The 26,327-nt window shown below is 31.9% G+C and overlaps 1 protein-coding gene across 1 annotated transcript in view; it reads left to right on the plus strand.

Annotated features, from left to right (window-relative positions):
- The window catches only part of LOC148283488 (methanethiol oxidase), a 94,400-nt gene that overhangs the window by 54,458 nt on the left and 13,615 nt on the right, over window positions 1–26,327 (plus strand). Inside the window, exons 3-6 of the mRNA XM_088243770.1 lie at window positions 3,461–3,555; window positions 9,378–9,562; window positions 12,212–12,361; window positions 24,476–24,594. Coding sequence (XP_088099896.1) covers window positions 3,461–3,555; window positions 9,378–9,562; window positions 12,212–12,361; window positions 24,476–24,594 — 549 coding nt within the window. The remainder of the gene's footprint in view (window positions 1–3,460; window positions 3,556–9,377; window positions 9,563–12,211; window positions 12,362–24,475; window positions 24,595–26,327) is intronic.

The following is a 26,327-nucleotide window of genomic DNA, read 5'->3' on the forward strand; positions in this document are numbered from 1 at the left end:
CCACTGTTTATGATGGAAATGTTTCCTCTCTATGTCCCTAATAAGTTCTCTAGTGTACCACTTCGGATATCGTCTTCCACTCAATGATGGTGATTTTGCCGGTAGTGTCTTGATAATTTGAAGTTCCACTGTGATTTGTTATAGAGATACGTATTGTTTTTCTTCTGTTGATTGAGTGCATGTTGTATAGGGAAAATTATTCTAATGTTTCCTATATGTATTTGGGTTTCGTGTCGTTTGAATGATTTGTTTGTATTACTACGTTCTTCTTCCTTTCCGAGGCGGGATCTGGAGCGTGCGGCCGCGGTCTCAATTTGGAACTAACACTGTATTCCTCCACTGTCATACTGGGAAATTAGAAAAAAGTGATTGTGCTGACCATGTGTATTTGATTGATCACAAACTGACAATACTGCAGTGAGGGGTACAATGAAAGTTTTTAAAATGTATTTGTTTTGTTATTTTCGCGGTTTGATTGTAAAGAAATATTAAATTTTCGCTTAATTAGTTTTAAAAAAAATAAAATTATATTGATATGTGAAACTGAAGAAAGACTCAAGTCTTTATGAATAGTTTCGAGAAAGGGGTGGATGCTTTCATTGTAATGATGGTGATTTTCTTGGAAAACCCAAATTAAAAATACTGTTAACATAGGAATAAAAATAATCAGTAGATATATTAACATCAGTCGACTCATACATATCACTCCGGTTGACTTCTCTCATTAGTCTATATAGCAACACGAAATTACCTTTGTAGAAATTCCATCCTCTCCAAGTAGTTCTGTCTTGCATAAGGACAGCGCTAGAGTGATGAAATTGGTGTTGACGGAAGTCAAAATCAAATTCAAGACTCGGATAATAATTATCTCCGGAAGTTAAGGGATTGATACTCCTTGTTATAACCAAATAAATCTTACTAAAAATTAAATCCAAAATACGATTTGACGAGTTTAAAATGTTGTTGCATTGAGAAACACCCAGTATCTCAAAAAGGAGTGAGAGTTCAGCTTCTATTAAATCCTTACTGCGTGCTGAGTGAATATTAAAATCTCCCAGAATAATGACTTTTTGGTCATTTATTATACTTAAATTGGCTAAAATACAGTCAAATAATAATTTGTAAACTTGAAAATCAATTGCCGGTGGAATATACAACACAAATAAATATAACTTCACCATAATAAGTCAGTTTTACCCAGAGATCCTCATTTGGAGTTTCCAAAACAGCGAAATGTTGAACTTGCAAATTTTCTCTGTTTCTAACCCCCAATAAGCATTCCCCGACCTGCCTGCGGACATTATCGGTGACATTACGATCCCTTCTTATAACTGTAAAATTACCATCAAAAAGTTCAGAGCTGAATACACTATGGTTAAGCCATGTTTCTGTTAGTGTGATGATCAAAATTACATGATTCAACCGCACAACAAAAATCCGCGCACTTACTCTTTAATCCACGGACGTTCTGATAGTAAAAAGAAAGAAGACATTTGTAAGTACTATTATATCGCTGTCATTTAGGAGCAGGAAGCCGTGGTGCTTCCATCTTATTAATCCACTCTTTAACAAAAGAGTGTCGCGGCCAGTTCTCTGGCTTTATAACTTCCCCAACCAAATTACTGGGTATTCCTATTTTAAACGAAACGTAATCGCCCTTAGTCTTAATATAAATTATTTTATATTTATCTGACATAGCGAGAGAGCAATATATATTTATTCGTGTCTTCACTCGTGGTAACTTTATGGAAGGGATAAAAATGATAAAAAATAATAGGAGACTCATCATTCTTCCGAATATTACCACGAATGAGAACACGACGAGGACTCTTCTACTTCTTCTCCACTTTCCTCCAGTCTCCAGACGAAGCATCTTGATGGTTATTTATTGTGTCAGATGTTCCTGCTGAAGTTATTTCAGCGGCCTTCATGGTGGCGGAACGTGTCACAATTTTTCTGGGCTCCAGAATGGAAGAAAGAGCGAGCACCGGACTATTTGGTCTTGTCTTGTTATTAGATGTAGTCTTGCCACTACTTGTTGAGGCGACAGCGCTCCAGTTACGTTGATCTTGAGTCGCACCTGGCGTGTCGGTTACCGCTGGCGGCGGCAGCGGTAGCGTCTGTGCGGGCAGTGGCTCCGGCAGCGATTCCGGCGGCGGCCGAACGGGGGTATTGGCGATCTCTTTGGGCGAATGAGAACGCACAGGACGAACACTGCTTAATTTGCCAGAGCCGGCAACAGTGTTATGAAATTCGACACTTTTAACAGCACGTAGTTTGTCGCACTGAAAATCACATTCGCATTTAGATTTAATAATTAAATCTAATTTATTAAGTATTACGGATTCCAGTGTTTTAACTTTCTCCGTTAGAAAAATCAGCATTTTATTACTATGAGCAATAAGTGCTTTTAAATCGGATATATCTGACATTTCGACCGATAGTTAAAACAACAAATAGCAGAGAATAATTACGTGTGCTTCGGTAAGCAGTCGGCGAGTATATAGTTTATAAGAACAACAACTCAGTCCTATTAAATAAATATCGACAATAATGAAATACTTCTCATTTTAACTTCATGCTATATAACACAGAAGGAAGAGAAATCATTTTCAACTAAAAACAAGAAAATAAAGAAAATTGTCTTAAAAATGGTGGTCCCGTGGTAATATTGTAGACTCGTGGACCGAGTTCCGACTAAAAAAGAAATTTCCTAACAAGTCGTAATAATTTTTTTTATACTTGTGCCGTAATAAAATTGTACGTTGTGAGTATTGAATAAACAAAAAATTAAAAAAAACGCAAAGGTTAAAATCCTAATAAACCACAACTCGATTTTCATTTTGCCAGCATAAGTCATTTACAACTTTTAAGAAAATGGTTTGAAAATTCCAATATTTGAGTATTAGAAATGAAGTATTATTTTTCTTTTTTTTAAAATATAAATGTTAACATATACTCCCGCCCCTGCTCTGCATATTTGCGACAGTGACATATTTATTTTTTTATAATGCTTTTTTTCGTAGGACTTTTTCCGTGTACAATACAAAATTTAATGACATTCTACACAAACATCACTCTGTCAGATTTAAAATTTATACTAAAAATGCATCATCTAACTAAGGGTAGACATTATAATAATAAATATCTCCCTTCCCCTCCTTATCCTCTTTTCTTGCATTTTTGACCTAATCCCGCCCAATTTACAATAACTTACTGTTCTTTAAAAAAAAATCTTTGATTATTGAAAGATATATACGAGTACGTGAAAATAATATTTTTATATGTATAATTTTATATGTATTTATATGATATAAAATAAATTTTATATACTAACTTTGCGGAAATCTGTTATTGGTTCTGAGTTTATACACTATGACTTTTTACTGTAAATATGTATGTAAAACTGTTAGTTTCCCAAATAAAACAAAATAAAATAATACTATGTATTTTTTTATAGATTTTGGAAGAAAAACGACGGAAACTGGGCTGTTCAGAAGGTGGTAGATATCCCAAATATTAGTGTGGAAGGGTGGATTTCACCCCAGCTGACAGGTCATTATAAAATCAATTAAAATATTATTTAGTATTTGATAACGCAATAACAAGAAATTATTATAAACTATGTAAGTGTTACTAAACCAGTCTTAGAAGAATGATATTGAAATAAAAATGCATTTTCAGGTATTTCTTAACAAGCGAAACAATTCCCATTTTTTAAAATTAATTTTAGTAATCACAAAATATGTTTTATTATTTTTTTGCACCACACTAAGCCAGGAGGCGCAATTATAAAACACTAATAGCATAAAACACCCAGGTTTTAGCAAATCGTTTTTCATTTTTTTTTGTTCTCACCGGGAATCGAATCCGGAAGTCTGAGTAAAATGTCTTATTTATTACACCACGGAGACCGTCTTTAATCAAATATGTATATTTTTTATTGATTAATTTTTTTAACGTTGCTACCTCTCTAATGGAGCGAGTACTTTGTGATTAGAGGGGGGTAAACAATAAAAATAACTGCTAGATTACAGCATAGAACAACCCCCAGGCTTGAGAAAAATCACATTTTTAATTTCTGTGTTCTCACCTGGAATCAAACCCGGAATTTGGGTGTTTAAACAAACGCAGAACGTTGAATATTACAAAGTGTGTAAAATGATAATTGCCCGGAACAATTTATAAGTCTGCGAATTCCTTTTTTCATCCCCCTTTCATAAAGTATTACTGATTTAAATCCATTAATTAAACTATTTTAATATATCTTTTAAACAATTAGAAAATATCAAAAAATTACCAAAAAGCAAAATGGATAATTTTTATAATGCTTGTACTTTGTAAATATCATTTTTTTTAAAAAACACATTGTACATGTCCGGGTGGATTAGCAATATGTGTGAAAAAGAATCAGAATACTAGAGTAATTTTAACTAGATGACTACTCCACGATAAAAACCCTAAAAAAGAAAATAGAGTAGATTTATAAGTCCACTTCGTAGTACAATGGTTGGTGCGGTCGTTTACCATGCTTGAGGTCTTAGGTTAAACCGGTAGGGTAAATAAAATATTTATTTTTAGGGAGGTTTTGCACTGCAATATTATCTGTCCCTGGACCAGAAGCTAAAGACTGGTCACCTTATCTGGTGTACTAGTACAGCGTCCTATGCATCATTAGGTGCAGGTAAGGATAATATTAACATGATGACGTATACACACGTATAATTGATAACAGTACCTTTGCTCGCAGAAAAAAACACTTTAAAATAAAATTCAGGAATTTAATTCATCGTCCTAATGGTTCGCAAAGTGTTCTATCGTCACAAATAAAGGTCAAAAAACGAGAATAAAAGAAATTTCCCCTATAGTAAAACGATGGCAAAAACATTTGAAAGATTTTATTGTTCGTAGCTATAAATAAAACTGCTTGATAATCGGAAAACTTTCTGAATCCAGTAATTTTTATAAGGAAGTAAGATATCGCATATCCGATATAATAGTGCCAAACTTAAAAAAACAGAATTTCCATAAGAGCTTAAAAACCCAAATAAATACGTTATACAGAATATTTTTTTATGTTTTCAGTATAATAAATTCTTTAAAACACAAATATAAGTGCCTGAATTCCCCTTCACTAACCAACCGTCTGGCCTTAATCTTAGCTTTTTGCTTTTCTCATTATTATAATCACTGAATTCGCTGAATATGGTACGTTCAATAAATGATTACTTAAGTACCGAGAATTGAATAATAGTAAATACGGACGGCTGAAAAGCCTACTTATTTTCTTCGTTCGTTTGAAAATGCCCTTACAAGGCAAAACAATTGTCCGATGTTTTTATTTTCTTTTAAAAAATAAAGTAAACGACATTGGCAGACTTAAACTAGTGTAAAGTTTTAAGTTTTAATATTAAAATAATGTGTTTATCATAGAATTTTTTTGTTTTTCTTTTTGCTCTTTGCCAATGATTCACATGTGTTTAGATAAGTATTAAAAAGTTTTCTAAAGATCCATTAAGCGAGTTAATCGTAAAACTATAATAGAAAAATATCACTTTTTTAAAATATTTTTAAAGTAATAAAGGTATCTGAAATACTGTACAATAAAAAAAAAATTGGCAAATTATTTGTAGCATAAAAAATATTTTTTAATTTGTAATTTTGAATTCCCGCAAAACGGTCATTCCATTGGCCACGCCGCTAATACGTCACGATTCATGTTTATTTGGCCCTGGCCATTAAAATTAGTTTAATCTTGACGTCACAACAACAACCAACAACACGTCGGGTTTTTAGGCAACGTATTTTTATTAAATTTCTTTTCACATTTATGTATGAAAACATTTCTCCACAATATCCGTATTGATTTTGAAAATAAAATTAATAATTCGAATAATGATTTTGAAATCCATTTCATATTTGTATTTTTATCGATATTTGTAGTATTTGATATTTCGCTATTATGTTAACTTTAAGCATAATATGAGAGTTTTTTAAAAGATTTATTCAAAACTAAATATATTTTTTGAGTTATGAATCTGTTTTATCGGGAGTAGGATATATTAACTGAACAAGCTCTTTCTGAATATTTTCGTTTGTAATTTAACTTTTTGAATAGTGCTGTGAGTTTTATTGAGAAACTCTCCGAATTTTAAACTTTTACTTTTCAGCATAAGAATTATATTTACATTAAGTATAAGATCAATCATGTTTGAATGATGAAACTCCTTAAATATATTTGTTCAAAAAAATATTTCTTTGAATTTTTTGCGCCACAGCATACCAGGAGGGCTCAGTTTATTTGTGAATTACAACACAAAATACTCTGGATTGAAACAAATCTCATTTCATTTTTGTGAATTCGAACCCAGAACTCTTTGTACGTAAATCAAGCGTCTTAGCTATTACACCACCGAGGCCGCAAATATTTATTTCAACTTTTTACTGCAGAAGTAATGCCGTATGTAAAAAAATTAAAAAGTCAACATAAAATGAACTAAATTTGTTGCAACACACAGGAAAAACATTCTTAAGAAGGGAATATGGAAGTCTAGGGCTTATGATCTGTCATTAGCTGGTTTAAGTGGCCACTTTACACACTGTGTAATATTAACTATTCTGCCTATGTTCAATCATCCGAATTTCCTCGATTCTTCCATCTGTTGACTTTAGTCAATTAAAAGAGTTGAAACCACTATCATGTAGGTGAGATTCATCCGGCTGAGCAATTTCTCCTACTACGCAATGCCAGAAAACAATTTTTAAATTTTTTCATATCTTCAATTTTATTTATTCATATATATGTACATTAAAAAATGGAATATCTCAATTTGCACGTAAAAATAATGATAATAAAAACGTAAAATTAGGTAAATATAAAAATAACACATAAGTATTCATATTATCCAGGGAATATTTTGTTAAAAAAGTAAGAGAATCTTGTAACAAAAAACTCCCTCAGAGACGTGAAAAATGTCAATGTCCAAAGTAATATTGTTCAACATAGAGACAGCCCTTCCAACAGGCATAAACATTGGCAGGTTGGTCCTGTATATTAGAATGTGAAACAGTCTATGCTGACGCTGTCTAAGGTAATTATCCGGAACATAAAATCTAATGCTCCGCATAATTTCAGGGTTGTCAATAATACCGCGCAACAATCGAAAGAAGTGCGTAGTTAAATACACATTCCTTCTGGTCTTCAAACTGCTGTAACCGAGCATACCTTGGAGGATTTCAGCGGCATAAAAACATGGATAATATCCGCACTCCCTCATGTAGAGAAACCGAAAAAAAAAATCTGAACCCTCTCCACCATAAGAGAGTACTTCAACTCACACGGTCCCCAAATCGTCGAGCCACTCTCGAGTCTACTTCGCACCAACGAGTTACAAAAAATTCTCAGTACTCGTGCATTACCAAAAACCCTGGCAGTACGCAGGACGAATCCTAACATCTTCAACGAACTACTACAAACTGTTTCGATCTCATCATGAAATGTCAGGAAACTCACAAAAGTGATGCCCAGATCTTTAACCTTCGAAGTCAGCATAAGATTCTGGTCATTCATTGCATGGCAGATTTTTTTAAAAATATCTTATATTATTTAGTTAAACCAACCATATTTAGGGTACGTTCAAATGTTTGTAGACAGTTTACAAACATTTGGACATACTCAAAACAATGTGATAAAAATAGACATTCAGTATCTTTATTAGGATACATTTTTTTTTCTCTTTGTTTTGAAAAATGTTCTCGAATTTTTTCAATTCTTCCATTTGTTGACTTTTGTGAAGCAAAATATTTGAAACCATTATCATGTGGGTGAACAATTTCTCCTACTAGACATCGCTCGAAAATAATTTGTTAATTGTTTATATTTTTTATACTAGTTATTTTAATCAACCATGTTTAGAGTACGTTCAAATGTTTGTAGACAGTATACATATATTTGGACATAATTAAAACAGTGTTAATAAAAAAAACATTCAATATCTTCATTAGGATACAATTTTTTTTCTCATTATTTTAAAGAATAGTTTAATTTTTTTTTTAACAAAACAGTTAAGTAAAATAAACCTTAAAGTTAAGTTAATGCGTTTTCGCCAAAATTAATGAAATATGTTACAGAAACAATGTAAGATAACAAAACCCATTTTGACGAAAACTCAACAATTTTTTGTCGTGCAACTGGCCCTTGGCCAATTAAATAACTTAAAGTGAACGGCTTGTTAGATGACTAACTGTGAAACTGGCGTCGTGAGTTTGATTCCTCCCAGTCGAAAGTAAAAATCCAAGACATTTTTTATCAGTTGGTCTGGGTGTTGTGGTATTTCTTTCATAATTTCTTACCATATTTTCATTTTTGCCCCCGCTGACAAGCCCCTCAAAAATTAGCTTAACTCTTTTGAAAATAAGAGCTAAATATATATGATTCAAGTGCCGAGATCTCCTTTTTTGGTCATCGAATGAAATAACTCAATGAATTCAACTTCATAATACTTGGTTTTCAAACAAATTCGTTAACTATTCAGGCAGCAAGACTGAAACAATTTATAACGAAATCTTAAAGATAGATCATCATTATAAAACCGTAAAGAAATGTCCGAAATGACTACTTTTCCTTGAACATTTATCCAGTTTTAAGTCGTTTCTACCTCCATTTCGTTCCCTTTAACTCATTTCTCTACAACCCGCTTTTGAAATTTATTTTTAAAAATTATCTTCATCAATAAACTCACCAAGTACAGAGTTAAAGACGTTTTAATAAAATAATATATTCGATCAACGATATTTTAAGTATGTTCAAATGTTGGTGATCAAGGCTGAATTTTACTATCCATCATCAAGATTGAAATTTATTGCAACGGAGAGGAAAAACATTTTTGAGATGAGAATTAAAAATGTTAAGCAATTGTAGGGCTTATTTTTTTTTGCAACACATCAGGCCAGGAGGCCCTATTACAGTGGTGAATTACATCACAGAACACCAAGTCTTGAGAAAAATCACATTTTAATTTTTGAGTTCTCACAGAAACAGTTACTTTGTTAAACATTAAACATTAAACAATAATAACCCTTCGTCAAGGCATAAAATAAAAATTAATACGCAATATTATTTAGTTCTTACAAAAAACAACAAAAATGTGGATGGATCTTATTGTCTTATTATTTTATATGTGCTCTGAACATGCACATTTTAATTTTATGCCTTGATGAAGGAACTTTTATGTTTTGATCCGATCGGGAAATAAAAAAATACATTTTTTGATTTTAAACAAAGTTAGTATTTATTTTTATTTTAACATGTAAAATCACAAAAAGCACATAAAATATTAATGTTATTATTGTTTATCATTTCTTTATATTTAAATCAGGTATGATGACTGATATCATAATATCTCTGGATGACAAGTTTTTGTACTTCACTAATTGGCTACACGGTGACGTCAGACAATATGACATCTCAGATACGGAGCACCCTAAACTGACAGGGCAGCTATTTCTTGGAGGTAAAATCATCAGTGACCAGCTGAAGGTTGTAAAGGATAATAATATGAAGGTAATTAATTAATTACTAACTAACAATGTTTTGAGAATCTCTTAATATTTGTTTACAGGTGCGGTTCTCAAAATAGTTACATCCATAACTTTCAACATAATCAAAATGTCCACAATAATCCATATTAATATTATTATAAAGGATAAAGTGCGTTTAATTGTTTGTTTCCTTCACGTATCAACGGAGCGAGCGATTGATATGTTTTTGTATAAGGATAGCTGGAGAGATGAGAAGTCAAAGAGGATACTTAATTATCATCCCTAATTAAGAAAAAGTACAATAAAAAAAATATGTAACAATATATCAACAATGAACATTGCTAAACAAATTAAAACAGGGATAAATAATATTGTTGAGAAGATAATATAGAAGTCTAGGCATTTACGGGGCTTATGACCTGTCGTTGGCTAGTTTAAGTGCCCACTTTACACAGTGTGTAACATTTACCATTTTGCCAATGTTTGAACAACCATATTTCTTAAATTCTTCCATCTGTTGGTTTTAGTGAAGTAAAAAAGCTAAAACCTTTATTGTTTTAAAGAAATTATTCTTATTGAATTATTTCACATTCTAAGCAATGCCTGAAAATTATATTCCAGTTTTCAAGCTTTTTTTTGGACCAGTTGCTTTTACTGCAATATTTTGAGTTTGTCCAAATGTCTGTAAACAAAATACTGGATTTCAGCCCCTAGAGAGTTATTACAAAGTAAAATCACTACTTAAACCAATCAATGACAGTTCATAAGCACTGCTTATGCCTAGACTTCCATAATCCCTTTTCTTAAATGTTCTTCATCCCTCTTGTAATTTGTTAATCTTAATGACCCCTTAGGGGGCGAAATTCAGTCTTTTGTCAACAAATATTTGGACGAACAAAAAATCTTGTAATGAGCATCGACATGTTTCTCGGTGACAATGAGCAATATTATTTAAAAATGTGTGGGCGGCAAGAAGATGGAAAATAAATTCTTTTAATTTCAATAATTGACTTGTTTTATCTATGGTTAGTTTGGATTGCTTTTTGTTGCGGTTTTGCTGTAGGATTTTGGATTTGTGAACATAATAACGATGCTACGTCAATATAGACACACGGATAGTAATATTTTTTTATTGCGATAGTTAGAGGACCAGCAATGGATATAAGTTATTTTATAACTCGAAAAAATATATTATTCCATCAGAAAAATTCTTGTTTATGTACTAATTAATTGCTTCATTAATTTCTCCCTAATACCATGGGAGCGTGGCCACGGGTAAAAGCTTATATGTATTATATGATGTATTTAAAATCATAAAACCAACATAGTATTAAACCTTGAATTATGTGTTAACAAAAAAAAAATTGTTTAGTATGTCAGTACCCACATGTTGAATCGTTATAACATGAAGCACTTAAATTTTAATTTTGTACCAGCATATCAAAGCTCTCTGCGCATACAATAAATAAACAGCTTTGTCAGCTTTATTTCCTCGAATGAACGCAAAGAAAGAGGTGTTGAAAATGCTCACTTTTGTCTACTTGATATTCCATTTTGTGTAATCAAATAAAATCTAAAATGTGTAATGTAAAAACAATAGAGCAGAAAATTCTGTTTCAAACAACGTTTATGTAACTTTTACTTCTAGTGTTCATTATTATATTACAATAGACATAAAAAACATTTTACAGAAAGTGATATATAAGTCTAGGCATCCACAGGGCTATACACTGTGAAACATTCACCATTCTGCCTATATTAGACCATCTTTATTCCTTCGACTCTTCCATGTGTTGACGTTTGTGAAGTTTAAGAGCTGAAACCTTTATTTTTGTGGGTGAGATTCATCTGATTAAATTATTTTACCTACCTACTAGGCAACACCTGAATTTTTTTTTCAATTTTTATACTTTTTCATGGGCCAGGTGGATTTATCAAGAATGTTTTGAGTTTGCCCAAATTTTTGTAAACAATGGCTGTTTGAAAGAATATAGATTTTCAAATATAGACAGAATGGTGAATGTTACAGTGAGAAGAGTGGCCACTTCAACCAGCCAATGACAGGTCATAAACCCTGTGGATGCCTAGACTTCCATATTTCCTTCTGTAAAAAGTTTTTTATGTCTGTTGTAATATCCTAATATTAACAGCTTCCTAGGGGTTTGAATCCAGTTTAAGTGTTCATTTTAAAATTAGGAAAAAATCGGACGCAACTAATGTTACCAACTTATACATAAAAGGAGTTGATTTTATCATCATCAAACCCTAATTTGTATGATAGGGCACTGCATTTTTGGAGTATGTTACTTTTGGTGACCATTTTTAAATTTAGAAAAAAACCGACAAAACTTACGTCAACATTTACTCAGTAAAACTTTGTTTAAATGTCTAAAAGACAAAAAAAATAAATTTAATTACTTTTGCAATATTTTGAATTATTCATTCTTACTTATCTGTTATAAATACTTTTGATTTCGCTTTCGATTTGATTTCAAAAGCAATAAAATCGGTCACTGGTTATTCCAAATTAGAGCATTTCATTTGTTCCATTCGTATCATAAGTCTTTTATTTTAATTATAAAGTCTTAATAATTTTTGTTATCAGGTGCTGATAACATAATAATGATAATGATACTGATTTTTCATGAACGCTATTATTTTTTTATTTCAGGTGCAACCTACCCCCGTTGTCGTTAAGGGTAGAAGGTTAGACGGAGCGCCGCAGATGCTACAACTGTCCTTAGATGGAAAGAGGTTATATGTATCATCATCCCTCTATTCCCCTTGGGATAAGCAAATCTACCCCGAGATGATTCAGAGGGTATCGCCTAAAAAACCTTTCTAATATATTTTTTCTAACTTATTACGAATATTAATCTTCAAAGTCACGTTTTTCGTTTCATAAAACTTTAGGCAACTTGTATAAAAGTAATTTTTAAAGCATAATGTAAAAATCTTTTAAATTGCCCGAGGAGGGAAGTAAATATTAGTTTCGGATAGTTTTAAGACTTGAATAATATTTTAACATAAATTGTAGACAGTATTTAAATTATTCATACATCGTAAAACGTTTCACAGTGGGACTACGTTTTAGAAATTTTTAATCAAATTATTTTAATCATCCGATTGAGCACCAGTTTCTCCAAAAAACTTTCAATTAAATAATTGTGACTCTTTTATTAAAATGGACGAAATAGTTTGCAAAAGGAAAAGTAATATACAATTTCCTAATAAATGCCAATAAATATATGTATTTAACAAATTACCGACTTTTTAAAGTTTGCTGGTTTTCAGACGTATCCGTCTTTTCATCAAGGCATTAATTACACTAACATGCAAATCCCACTGTACACCTTCTCCATAAGTTCCCCATTGCATAAAATATGTTTACTTAAATAGAGAATTGTTAAGTAATAATTTAAATCGTATTAGTAATAAATCCGATAGTTTACTGTCAGTTCCAGGATGCAGAACTTAGTACGCACAGAGGCACTCCTCACATGTTGGTCCAAGATCCTTCAATTTTCTAACCAAGAAACTACAAAACATCAAATCACTTGTACATTTTAAAGTACGTTTGAGGTCTTGGATCAGCATAGAAGGAACAGATAGACACATTCTTTTAAAAAATAATTGAAAATAAAAATGCATTCTGCAAATAAATCATGCATTCGTAATATCAGCAAATATAAATTTAGTTTTTTTTTCCTTTTTTTTCATGTTCATGTCATACCATGTATATATGCTATTAACTTTTGAATAATTAAAAAAGGAATGGCCCACGCTCAGACGCTGAAGTCTTTGTGGGCATTTTTTCCAATTCATGTTATAGCTTATTTTTGTAATTATATCTCTGTGTAAATAATATGTGATTGGAAAAATTAATAAATTAAAAAAAATTTTAAAATAAAAAAAAATAAAAAATAGACATAAAAAAGTAAGTTAGTGGTGATATACAAATATTTACATACATCTATAGAAAATTTTGACCATGAGGTTGATCCTTGGAATTGTATGAAAAAACGCATTTTGAAAGAAAAAAAAAAAATCCGCACGTAAAAATACCATATTTTTATGATTAAAAAAATTAAAAAACCACTGCGTAAATAGAAAAAAAAACCTCACGTACGTTTTTTTGATAATTTAACATTTTTTATGGTTTTAAAAAAATCATCATCATTATTCTCTTCCCGCACTGTGCATAGGTGCATAAGGCACTACATTGTTACACAAATTGCATCACTTTTGTTACATAAAAGTAAAAAAAAACACCAAATTAAAAAGGTGACTAGGCGGAATTCAAGTTTAATCATTGTTATGTTTTGTATTTTTTACTGCTCATTTTCTTGAATTTTTGGTTTCAACCAATATTTTTATGATAAAATAATATTTTTAATTAATATCATTTAGAAATAGTACAGCTCAAAGTTGTCAAAGAAATAAAAACATTATTACTATTATCTACACACCATCATCACCATTCCCTTTCCGAATTGGTACACCAATCGCAGCGTATCTTGTTATTTTTTTTGTTACAAGAAGGCAAGATGATCAGTCTTATGCTTCAACAACCAGTCCAGGAACTATGAAACATTCCAGTGTAAAAACACCTTTTTAAATAAGTATTTCATGCCAACCTTGTCGGGAATCGAACCCGAGACCTCTTGCATGGTAAGCAAACGCGCTGACCATTCCACCACGAGGCCAATTACCTACACAAATAACAATATTCGTTTTGTCGAATAAATTAAAAGCACCGTTTCGAAAAAAACAGAGGCTTTAAAAGAGGAGGTCTAAAACCACAAGTTGACTGAAATAAAATTTTCCGGGGTAAAACAAAATACATTACCCCTAAAAGACAACAGTAAACCTCATGAAAACTTGAATCTTTTATGACTAAAAAAATTACGAAACGCATAAAAAGTCCGTTATTAGTAGATTTGTTTTTAAATAAGAAAATCTCAGTTTCCCTTATATACGAGTATTTATTTTCTTATCCTGTTATTTCAGAAAATTCCATTTTTAATAATGAAGTTTGTGTACAAAATAAATTTATCAAAAAAAATAAATTATAAATGCAGTAAAATTTCTTGGTATGTTTTATTATTTCGTTTAATTAACGAGCGCTTTCGGTTGATATTATCAATCTAATTTAAATAATTTTATCATTTCTCATTATAAAGGAATTACATCAAGAAATAGTTTTAAAAAACATCAAAATTATATGGATAATATTTTTATTTCATGTAAATTGAGGTAAATAGTGGTGACCGACAGAAGTTTTGATTTCGGCTATTAAAACGACTTTCGGTCGCGGTTTTGGTTTCAGCCGAAAATTGGCTGAAACTTCGGCTCAGCCGAAACCTGTCGACGGAATGTGTCGGATTACGTTCTGCCATACTCGGGTGCGTCTTTTGACTCGTAAAATTTATTCATTTACATATACATATTTTAATATTACATATATTGTTTGCATACCCCGTAGCAAGCTAGGCAATTACATTTTAATTGATAATAATTATTTACAAGTTAAAAGAAAGAACAGACAAATAAAATATTAACTTTTGAGGTTCCACGTTTTTTTTAAGCCAATCAACAGGTTTATAAAAGCCCTAACAGATTGGCATTATTGACTTCATAATTTATAATAACACTTAATCTTAACAATCTTAAAGTCTATTTAAATTTACAAAGGTGTAATTATGGCATAATCTAGGCGGACATTGCAAGTGTATCATCGCGAGTCAGGAGTGACAACACCGCTTGCTTCTTGAATGCTTGCCTTTGCTGTTGAAACACATCGATAGCACCGTTTAATGAGAATTTGTTCATTGTTCTAAGGATTCCTTGGCAGAGGGGAAAAGAATCCGATGTTGGTTTCATAATTTCCCACAGCAAAAACAGCATTTTATTTGTGCAAGAATATCAAACCAGCCAAAGTCCTTTTGAATTCCAAACTGAAGATATTAAAGTCCTCGAGATGATCATAATAGTTAATTATGAAAGTATTTGATCCAATTCCAAATATTAACGATTTTAAAAATTTACGTTGCACCGATTCAATCCGCGTAATATGAATATTATAATTAGGAGACCATATTATAGAATTAAACTTAAACAGGCTACGAACAAATTATTTGTACAATGTTATTGCAATTTTTGGGCTTTTTAATGGCATAATACTGATACATACACACATACATACACATACGTGCGCATACACAAACATACATACATACATAAAATATACTAAATTTAATTAATATATGCGAACTTCATAATTTCCTTTTGTATTTTTTTCATTATTCTTTATTTTTATATTTTATTTTCAAAATCCAGTAAGAATCTCCTATCTGCGGCATGCATCAACCTCTCTGACTCTCTACAACCAATGTCGTTAAAGAGCGAGGTGAACACTTTCTTCAACTTGACAACACTCTTACTTTTCCACAATTCTGGAAAGAAATGCATCTTCTTGCCAATATTTTAATGTTGCCTCGATGCCAGAATAGTGTTGACCCCTTCGCTAAGTATCAGAGATACCAATTAAAGTATCGTGTATAATGGTTGTGGTTGACGCTTGGGTATTTGTCTCTATTTATGTGTGTAACCACTACCGTACTCAATATATATTGTTAAATAATATTGAGTACTCGGAATTCTTTGAGGAGCAAATCACTTAGATAGCAAAATGTTTTTTTTTTTAATTTAAATTTTGTAATTTTAATATTTTATAATTTTATTATTTTTAGATAAATGTATATTTTTGTAATTTCTTTACAATTGAAAATATAGTTAAAGATATATAATTGAAGAGCTATTTTTAATTTAACATTTATTTAATTAAACAATAAAAACGTCAATCTTTGGCGCTTTAAACAGACTTTCAACTCACTTTTTAGTTTTTTATTGATTTAATTTCTGAAGATCCAATTTAAATTTATTTCAACAGAGAGAAAAAAACATGGTTGAAAAGGGAATATGGAAGTCTAGACATTTACAGGGCTTATGACCTGTCATTGGCTGGTTTAAGTGGCCACTTTACACACTGTGTAACATTCACCATTCTGACCAAACATCCACATTTCCTCAACTCTTCCATCTGTTGGCTTTTGTGAAGTAAAGGAGCTGAAACCTTTATTATGTGGGTGACTTTCATCCGGTTAAACCAAATCGCCTACTAGGCAACGCCTGAAAACAATTTTCTAATTTTTATACTTCTTTTTTTACCATGTAGTTAATTCAACGATGTTTGAGTTTGTCCAAATGCTTGCAGGCTGGCTGGATTTTCCTCTTTGTTGAAATAAACTTAAATATGAATAACTCCCCAGGGACGAAATCCAGCCAGTCTGCAAGCATTTGTACATTTATGTAGATTTCTTTATTACACGCATTACTTTGTTTTTTTACTATGTTTTTTTTCTGTTTACTACGTGTTTTGCTGTTTTTTTTTAAAATACTTTTTTTGCTATGCATATGTAGGAATCTTTATTTTCGATATTATGTTATGTTTATCACTTTAAAAATTTACGTCGACCTCGCCAGTACGCAAATCTGAAACTTCATTCACTCATCCACAATCGAGTCTTTCCACCAATGCGGATGCACAGTCCGGTTTTTCCATACAAACTTATTTTCTCCCAGGATTATGGCACAAGAGCGATGATTTTTTAACACACTATAGGTACATGCTATTGTTGCTGTATCCTTGCATTTTTATTTCGTGAAATGTTTTTTTAACACACTATAGATAGATGCTATTATTGCTGTATCCCTGCATTTTTATTTAGTGAAATGTTTTTTTAACACACTATAGATACATGTTATTGTTGCTGTATCCCTGCATTTTTATTTCGTGAAATGTTTTTTTAACACACTATAGATAGATGCTATTATTGCTGTATCCCTGCATTTTTATTTAGTGAAATGTTTTTTTAACACACTATAGATACATGCTATTGTTGCTGTATCCCTGCATTTTTATTTAGTGAAATGTTTTTTTTAAGAGCTGACACCATCCAAAAAACTACTTATGGGCCTAGTTCTATCTGCCGTATACAAATATGATAGCTATTTTTGAAAATAACAAAACTCATTTTTTTTCAAAACTAAAGTTGGTCTATATTATGTATGTTGGATTTGATCCGACGTTTCGGCTACCATTGCAGGAGCCATCTTCAGGGAAAACTGTGTGTTTTATAAAGAAATGTATGTGTTTATGTACTAGTAATTTGTACCGTGTACATAAACACATACATTTCTTTATAAAACACACAGTTTTCCCTGAAGATGGCTCCTGCAATGGTAGCCGAAACGTCGGATCAAATCCAACATACACGGTATTACCCAAAAAAGATACATAATATTGATAACAGTGACCGTGAAAACCTTCGCACCTATTTAAAGTTGGTCTAGTTTTAGAATGCGGCAAGAGGGAATAAGAGTCTTTGATTTTGCCGATTTTAGTTAGACTCAGTCCAACGTGCAGTTGTTTTTATTGCACAGTATTTGGGGAGGCATTTGCGAGAGAGAAAACCGATATTCAAACACTGATTAATCACAATATTTGAGTTTGTCCAAATGTTTGTCGACAAAAGACTGGATTTCACACCCTCGGGAGTCATCAAGATAAACAAATTACAACAGGGATGGAGAATACCTTAAAAAGAGAATAGGTTAAGGAAACAGGGTTCAGTCAGATGAATCTCTTCACAACAATAAAAGTTTTAGCTCTTTAACTTCACTAAAATCGACAAATGGAAGAATTGAAGAAATATGGATATTGAAACATTGGCAGAATGGTGAATGTTACTCAGTGTGTAAAGTGGCCACTTAAACCAGCCAATGACAGGTTGTAAGCCCTGTAAATGCCTAGACTTGCATATTCCCTTTTTGAGTTATTCTCCATCCTTGTTGTAATTTGTTAATACTGATTTATCAAATCGCTCCTTCTTCGCATATTCTTTTAAGATTTTTTGTGATTTTTTTAACGAGATTGTTTCGGACAATCGCAGATCTCAAGCTTGCCAGCCGAACATGCTAACAATGCATTATGAATTATATAAAATATGCTCTCCATTTCTAGAAATAAATCGCTGAGCGTGTGGTTTAAGAATATATTGCGAAAAAAGACAAGTGGCAATCAGTTATTTCTACCGTTATAACTTTGGCATTTGATTTGGGGTCCTTTGATAAATTTGGTCAAAGTCGTTCCTATGTGCGGTCAGCTTAAAGGTTTATATGAGGAGATTTCCCTGGACATATCCCCACTCTACTCATTTGCATTCCCTAATCACAGCGGCTATCTGATCTCCCACAGATATGTCGTGGCATCACAAATACAATGAGCTACCGCCAAAATTATAAAAAAATATTGTTTAGAACTTGAATATAATTTTTTCACGCACAATGAGTTTTAATGAGTTGTTATGCCTTGCGTCATTCACGCTTATTTCCGAAGTTTCTGATCGCATAACAGCGCCTGTCATCAGGGTTGATGTTGTTTGAGTAGATATGTAACGTTACAAACTAAAGATTTGTATATACAGCTAGTGGACCCAACAGACGTTAGCTTGCCTGCTACTACCTTGGAAAACATTTTCATTGATAAGTAGGTTCTTAGGCACTTGTTTATGATTGAACTCTCAAATGAAAAAAATATTAATATCCTAATATTGAATTTAAGTAAATACCTAGGTACTTGTTTATGGTTAAATTCCAAAATAATTCATTTTCGATTACAGAATTCTTTTCGCAAATATCAAACTCAGCTCTTTTCACCAACAGTGGTGTACTTAATTAAGGAATGCAATTTTCTAAAATGTAATAAATGTTAGTTAATAAAATTTTAATATTACCAAAAATCCAGTAAAAAGAATTAAATGGGAAGAAATTATAAAGAATGAAAGGAATGAAACTGATTGGTATCCATAAAAAGGCAAATTTTGACAACAACAACAAATCTTGACACAACAACAACAAAACATTCAAAAACAATTTTTTTTAAACACAATAATCCTTAATGTATTTGTATTCTTGTCGAATGCAACCCTGGTAGGTCAATAAAAAAAAAGATGAATGCTTCCAAGTTTTTTTTACAGATTCGATTGAAAGTTTTGAAATGAACGAACACGCGCAGCGCAAAGAACTACAATTCGTTAAAAACTGGTCGTTAATAGATTAAGCCGTTTAAGAGGAGTTTAATGACATTACACGTACAGAAGCATTATATATGTAAAGATCTGCCCTTTGTTTATCTGAAATCTGTATCGTTGACCACGAATCCGGAAAAGAGTGCGAAAGACACACTTATCTTCCCTTACGCACCTAAAGGTGCATAAGACACTGAATTGGTACACGAATCGCAGCGTATCTTGATCTTTTTTTTTTACATGCAGGTAAAGTAATCAGTCTTATGCTTCGGGTACCAGCCCAGGGAATTATGAAATAATTCAGTGTAAAAATACCCTTTTAAACAAATATTTCATATCAACGATTCCGGGAATCGAACCATTACACCACGAAGCCGACACACTGATATCCCAAAAAAACACATTGAGCGTCTAGACAGCTGTAGAAAATATAATACTTTCATTTAATGGTGGTTTTCATGGTAGCAATAATGGCTAAGGCATATGACTCCCGCATGGATGCTTCTGGGTTCGGTTCCCGGTGAGAACACAAACAATAAATATGATTTTTCTCAAACCTGGGTGTTCTGTACTGATTTTGGGCCTCCTGGCTGATGTAGCGCTTTTTTATTTGAAAAGGTTTTTTTTATTTTATGTTTCCTCTTACAACTTTATCAAATGATGAGGTGATCAAAAAAATATATGCATGTTTAATTATCAATCAAACGACATCAAACAATCATTTAAATCATAAATTGTAAACACTTTCATTTTAATCGCTCAAAAACCTATTCATTCACTCATAATTTTCTTCTTCTTTTTTTTTATCCCTATTTCCTTATTATTCTTTCATTTTTATTATTTATTGTTTCAGCATTTACTTTGTGGAAAAACATTTTGAATTTATTTTAAATAAACCACTTTATAAATTTGCCACACAAGAGTTTAATATATTTTATATTTACACCTGAGGATGGGTAATACTGATTACCCAAAACTAGTTGTGTTTTAATGTATTAAACTCTAGTGTGGTAAATTTACAAAGTCTTTTATTTAAAATAAACTTTCATTTTTAATTTATAAGAATAACGTTATTTTAATTTCTTATAATTATATTTTTTTATTTAGTTTAAACCGTCGCTTTATTTTATCACAAATAAGTGAATACGTGAGATCGGATGGCAGGCCCTACTACTTAAATGATATAATATACATTTAAAAAAATATATCTGTGTATAAATATTTAACCAGAACTTTCTAGATAAATAAAATAAGAAAAATCAATAATTTTTTTGATGGAATACTTGACAAAATTTCAACCAACTAAAATATGGTGGGTATAAAACACTTTAATTTTCTTGCGTTATTCCATTGAAAAGCAAAGGGATTCACGCAAATTGCCGTCCAGAATAGTAAACGCTATCCAATGCTGTTGTAAATTCTACTGGAAAAATATCACGATTAGAATCCCTAAAATATATTTTATTCCGTTACGGCTTTGTTTCAAGAGTCACAGTTTATTTATTTTATTTAGATATCGATTCTCAAACTCAGACAACATGTTATAATATACGATAAACAAAAACGAATATCTCATTTTTATTCTTATTTGTTAAGAATACAAACAAATATTTAGGTTGAAATGCTAATTTAATTAATGTAGATTAATACTTTGTGCCCAGGAGCCGTGTAAACACGTAATTATATGCGGTGTGTCCCGGTCCCGTGTTTTCACGTGGTTTGCCAGCTGTCTAAAAAAGTGCATTTTATTGACATCGAGTAACTTTTATTAGTACTTTTTTGCTGCTGATAAACTACGTGAAAACACAGGACCGGGACACAACGCATGGTTATTATAATTACGTGTTTACACGGCTTCGGGATACAAAGCACAAAAATAGGAGTGAAACCGTGTTGTATATGTGCGAACATTGCAACGTGGCTCTCCATAAAGGTCAATTTAGGCAGAACTATCAAACAAAAATGGCTTGTTAAATGGTTTCAAATAAATATGAGAAGTTTTAATTGATTTAACTTAGTATTTTCATAATTATGACACTTTTAAGAAACCCTTCCGAAAGCGTGAAATTTCACAAAAATGGGCCGGGCACAGGGTAAACTCTTTATGTATTTGGCCGGTGTTCAAAGTGTTAATATAATTTAATGGTTTGCTAAATGTTTTGAAGGTTACCATATATTTTTTTATCCCGTCCCATATTTCATTATCACTTTTATATTATTTTTTATTTCTTCCGCAATTCTTTTCATTTCTATTTGTATTCTCGTTATCAAATTTGAAATGTCTATGGTCGTTTGAAGAGTAGTTGGTGACTTGGTTTAAATTTATACGTTAATTATTTTAATTTTAACTCTCTTATTCCCATAATTATATAAAATCACAATTTACAATCCACGTTTGCACTTCTGTATGACATAGACATTTGTTTAGTCTCCCACTAGTCTGACGATGTCGGTCACGACGAAACCCGGTAACTGAAATATATTATAAATAAAAGTGAAATAAAACTATACTCCCCTAACAAGTATATATGGCAAAAATGAACGGCAACGTGAGACGAGGACGACCAAGGAAGACGTGGCATGATCAGATAAACTAAAATCTCTGAAGTCTGATCATGTCAAAAGCAGACAGAACCGAAGGGCATGTATGACAAGATGTATGAATGTGGAAGAAGCTAGGAATGCCAGGATAGACGTGTGTGGCGGTCCATTCTCTCTGTCTACCCCTACGGGGAAATGGCGTGATGGTTGTTGTAGTAGTAGCAGTAGCAGTTCCCCTAAGAAATAACTAAAAAAACTCAAAATTTTATAATATAATATCAAATTGTATGAAATTTCGATAATAAACCAAAAAGAGTCAATCGTGAAAAATTTTGAGATTTTTCGTCCGAAAATAATTTAAGGGAGCTAGCTTTAGCATATTGACCGCTGTGCGGTGGTTTGAATAATATAAAGAATAAAATAATAAGTATTTAAACCAATATTCATGATCAAAATCAAAAGAATTGAAACAACAAAAAAACAAGGAGAGAGTAGTGGGAAAATAAAAAAAGTGACAAGGAGTGGTAGAGGATGGATGAAGGAAAGCAGGAGTGTACTTAGTATATTTGATTTTTTCATTTATTTTATACGGTAAGCAAACAGTTCAATTACGTACATAATTATTGACAATTTCTTTATATTTATTTATTTCAATTTGATTTGATGATTTATTGCGTTTGTTTTATAATACTAAATTCAATGTAATGATAAACCGAATGTGATGGTTTTTGAAAGAAATGAAAGCATGATTAAATGTGAAATCACTGTAAATGAAGTTATACTAAAACAAGTAAAGTAATTAGTGTATCTGGGAAGTATGTTTACTAGGGATGGAATGACTGGGAGACATATTGAAAGGAAGGTGAGTGCCGGGAACATAGTGAATGGTGCACCTTGTCCACCTTCATAATCCACCTTGGCAAATAAATGGCAAATTGATGTTTGTCGCAAGAGGCAAAATTAGCAGTTAACAACGGAGTCCTGATCCCGACCCTGACGTATGGGAGCGAAGTATGGACTTGGAAAAACAGGGATGAAAATAGGCTGAATGCTGTCGAAATAAGATCCCTCAGGCAAATGTGTGGTAAAACTATGTACGATATATGCACAAATGTTGAGATCCGTACATTATGTAAGGCTGAGATAAGCATTATCGACAAAATCAAAAAAGGAGCTCTGCGCTGGTTTGGACATGTAGAGCGAATGGACAGCGAAAAAACGGCTGAAAATATTTACGATGCGAATGTTGATGGATGCAGAAATAAAGGAAGACCGAGAAAAACATAGCATTACCAAATCCAAGAAATATTCGAAGATGGATATGTTAAAATTCGGAAAAATAGGCGCGGTTGCATGAGAAGATATATGAACGTAGATATGTGTGCAAAGATAGATTAATGTGGCGTTCTATTCTCTCTGCCTGTCCTTCCGGGAAATCACGTGATGGTTTGTTTGTTTGTTTTGTTTGTACTAAATTCCTGGATAATATGTAGATCTTTAATGGTCAATTGCCTCAAGAAAGGTTATGTTAAATATAGTTTAATGTTAAATAATTGTTTCGTTTTCAACTAAACGGACAAAAGAGTTCGCACGAAAAAGTCAAATAAAACAAATCATTTTGCACATCTTGAGCAAAATATTTTTATTTATTTAACTTATTTTTTTTTAATGCAACTAGCCCTAAATGATTATAAATGTTTTCTAAAACTTTTGTTGCTAAATTTTGGCAGTCACGATCCAGCCAATTCTAAACAAGGAAGTTTGTAATGTATTGAAACAGAAAAAAAAAACATTTTTGAGAAGATAATATGGAATTCTAAGCATTTAGAGGACCCATTATTTGCTAGTTTTATGCCACTTATCGTTCTGCTCATTCGTCATTATACTTTTGCTTAAATATCCACATTTCCTCAACTCTTCCATTTCTTGACATTTGTGAAGTAAAAGAGCTAAAACCTGTATCGAAAATACTAATTCCAAATTACACAGTGTGTTGTGCACAGTGTGTAAAGTGGCCACCAGCCAATGACAGCTCAGTCCAGTTAAGTCCTGTAAATGTTTACTACCACATTCCCAAATTATTTCAATAATTTTATTTACTTATGCAATACATTATGTATTTGTGGAAACAAATCAGACATAAGTTTCTAAATATTTAAGATAACCTATCTTATGTAAAAAATTCGGAATGATGGATTTAATTGCGTAATTGTTTTTTTCAAGAATTTATTTATTAATTTAAGGGATCCTGGATAGTGATGCTGGATGTCGATACAGCAAAAGGAGGCATGAAGCTGAACAAGGACTTTTTGATTGAATTCAACCAAAGTCCCGATGGTCCAGTGCTGGCCCACGAAATGCGGTAATATAAAATTATTCATTTTAAATTGTTTAAGTTGATTGACTTTCTGTGTCCGGGTAGATAAGGAATCTGTGTCCTGTATCAGTGGGTGCTTAAATAAATACAAAATAGAGACCCCTACAAGTTAAACAGGAATGCTAGTAGAAGCAGAGAAGGGCGAGTGACATGTTGCGTGTCCTTATATAGGTGCATTTGGTACCGCGCGCAAAGACAATAATTTGATGTCGTCACTCTACTCTCTGGTACACTGTCTTTCTCGGTCTTTTCTTTTTCTGCATTGATTAACATTCACGTTTCTTAGTCGTTCTATTGTTGTCTATTTACTTTAATGGCACCTCTTTCTTATTTGTTTTTTTTTTTGTGTGCAATCCTAATAATTTTACACTTATTAGATGCTATCTTTTGTAAAATAAGTACTCCTTTACTTATTACTTATTACTTATCATGAAATATTGAATAATAAAGTAGACTCTTTAAACATACTCTCCAATATTAATTAAAATGTCTCCTTTCGCGTGACAACAAATAAATATTTATTCCATCTGCCAGTCTGTAGCACTAACTATGCACAACACTCATTTCTCTATCGTTTTTGCTTATACTAAATGTTTTTATTTCATATATTGATATACTTTACATGCCCTTAAATTAAAAAATAAATTTAGACTCATTATATCTAACGCACGCTTACACACACCTAATCACTTACTCTCACACAAATACACACAAACACACCTCTACACTTCCTCTCATACAAATACACATCAACACACTCTTTTACACGCATATATGTATAAACGCACGCACATATTAAAAAATGTACCATAGTTTAATAGATTTGATTTTTTCTTAGAAACTTCGCTAGTCTGTCTTTACACCTTATCTTTAATGAGTAATTTAATCATTGTTGACTATTTGTTTCTATAAAATCAATCAATTAATACCCCTTTACGCACCCAGTGGTGCACTGCGCACTACATTGGTAAACCAAATGCAGAGTTGTTCGATTATCAGTGGGAAAAGCAATGTCTCAACTAAGCCGTATTTCTTGAGATACCGACATTTTTCATTTTACTGAAATAATGTTAATAGAGGATAGCTTTTATTTACTCTAATAACTAAATACTTTTGTTATACATTTTTTTACATTCCAATCGTTTTGTTTATTTTTTTTCGTTTAATGTATGCTTTAAATATATTTTTCGTAATGTGCGTATTAAATAAACTAATTGAATTTGAAAAAAATAACATAATGTAAGTTGGTCAGTCATACGCTTTAGGTGCCAGTCCGGAACAGTGAAATATTGCAAGATGTTTAAACTCCATATTAAACTTCCACCATGCTAGGAATCGAACCCAGAACCTGAAGCATGGCAGGCGCACACACCATGCACTTGGCAGAATTTTCTTTATTCGATTCATTTTTTTGGATTTTTAAAGCTATTGTTGTTTCTTTCTTGGGGTGCCGTAATCTAGCGGCCGTCATTCAAACGTTATTTTACAGGACCTCGACTCACATGTTTTTTTATACGTGTATGATTCATATCATTAATTGTAGTGCTTTCACACTTATAAATTACGCAGACAGGGTATAGTCTAAGCTTATAACCGAGTTACACAGTTTAAACCCGCGCTGTGCCAGCGGGTACCCTGCAAGACATCGGACCCTCCCTATACATCTACACATACTAGATAGCGCAGGTTTTCTAGAAAACATTGACTGTGAGTAGGAC

The sequence above is a fragment of the Micrasema longulum genome, unplaced genomic scaffold (genome assembly GCF_059751315.1).
Source record: "Micrasema longulum isolate JH-2025_06_02 unplaced genomic scaffold, ASM5975131v1 h1tg000227l, whole genome shotgun sequence".
In the NCBI taxonomy this organism is placed as follows: domain Eukaryota; kingdom Metazoa; phylum Arthropoda; class Insecta; order Trichoptera; family Brachycentridae; genus Micrasema; species Micrasema longulum.